This window comes from Nannospalax galili, unplaced genomic scaffold, assembly GCF_000622305.1.
Source record: "Nannospalax galili isolate Female #2095 unplaced genomic scaffold, S.galili_v1.0 C48292009, whole genome shotgun sequence".
Taxonomy (NCBI): Eukaryota; Metazoa; Chordata; class Mammalia; order Rodentia; family Spalacidae; genus Nannospalax; species Nannospalax galili.
In genome coordinates, this window is record NW_008465109.1 from 1 (window position 1) to 852 (window position 852).

The 852-nt window shown below is 48.5% G+C and overlaps 1 protein-coding gene across 1 annotated transcript; it reads left to right on the top strand.

Annotated features, from left to right (window-relative positions):
* Positions 1 to 5: 5 nt before the first annotated feature.
* LOC103728281 (putative sperm motility kinase W) lies at positions 6 to 845 on the top strand (the record flags this gene model as incomplete). Its single annotated transcript, XM_008826356.2, has 1 exon — positions 6 to 845. A coding segment is annotated over one exon (840 nt), but the record flags the coding sequence as incomplete, so codon positions are not given.
* Positions 846 to 852: the final 7 nt, after the last annotated feature.

Sequence of the window (852 nt, forward strand, 5' to 3'; positions counted from 1 at the left end):
TCAGTACATCTGACTATTTTTATTTCGTAACGGAATATGTCCGGGGAAGAAACTTAATGCAGCACATCCAAGAGGACGGCTGGCTGGCTGAAGAAAAGACAAAAAAAATATTTGGACAAATAGTGGGGGCTATAAAATACTGTCACGACCGGGGAATTATGCATCGAGACCTGAAGCCACAGAATATTGTCATCGATGAACAAGGCAATGCCAAGGTTATTGGCTTCGGGCTGGGGATAAAGTGCAAAGCAGGGACCAAACTGTACAAGCGATATGGCACGTACAGTTACAACGCGCCAGAACTCTTTCTGGGGGAAGGCTATGATGGGAAAAAGACTGACGTCTGGAGTCTAGGGGTGATTCTCTATTTCATGACCACCGGGCATCTACCCTTTGTAGGGAACACCCTGGAAGAGCTGCAGGCCAACATCCTCACAGGTGCCTACAAAGTTCCAAGCCATGTCTCTACGCAGCTAGAAAACCTGATACACCAACTACTGACAGTTATTCCAGGGAAGAGACCCACACTTAAAGACATCCAGAAGCACCCATGGGTCATCACACGTGAGGAATACCCCAAAAGCATCCTGAAACCTGAGACTGGCCTAGACCCCATCATCTTAGGAGTGCTCAGATATCATGGTTATGACCCACACCAAGTGCGTAAGTCCATGAAGAATAAGAACTTTGATGATCACATGGCGGCATACCTACTCTTGAAGGAGCAGGCTCGCCTGGGTCTCGGGATTGGCTATGGCATCCCAGTAAAGCCTGTTGACCCTGGCCCTGCGCCTCCCCCATCGCCTGCAAATCCCTTCATCTTTTTTGCTCCCATCAGAAGAACAAAAAGCC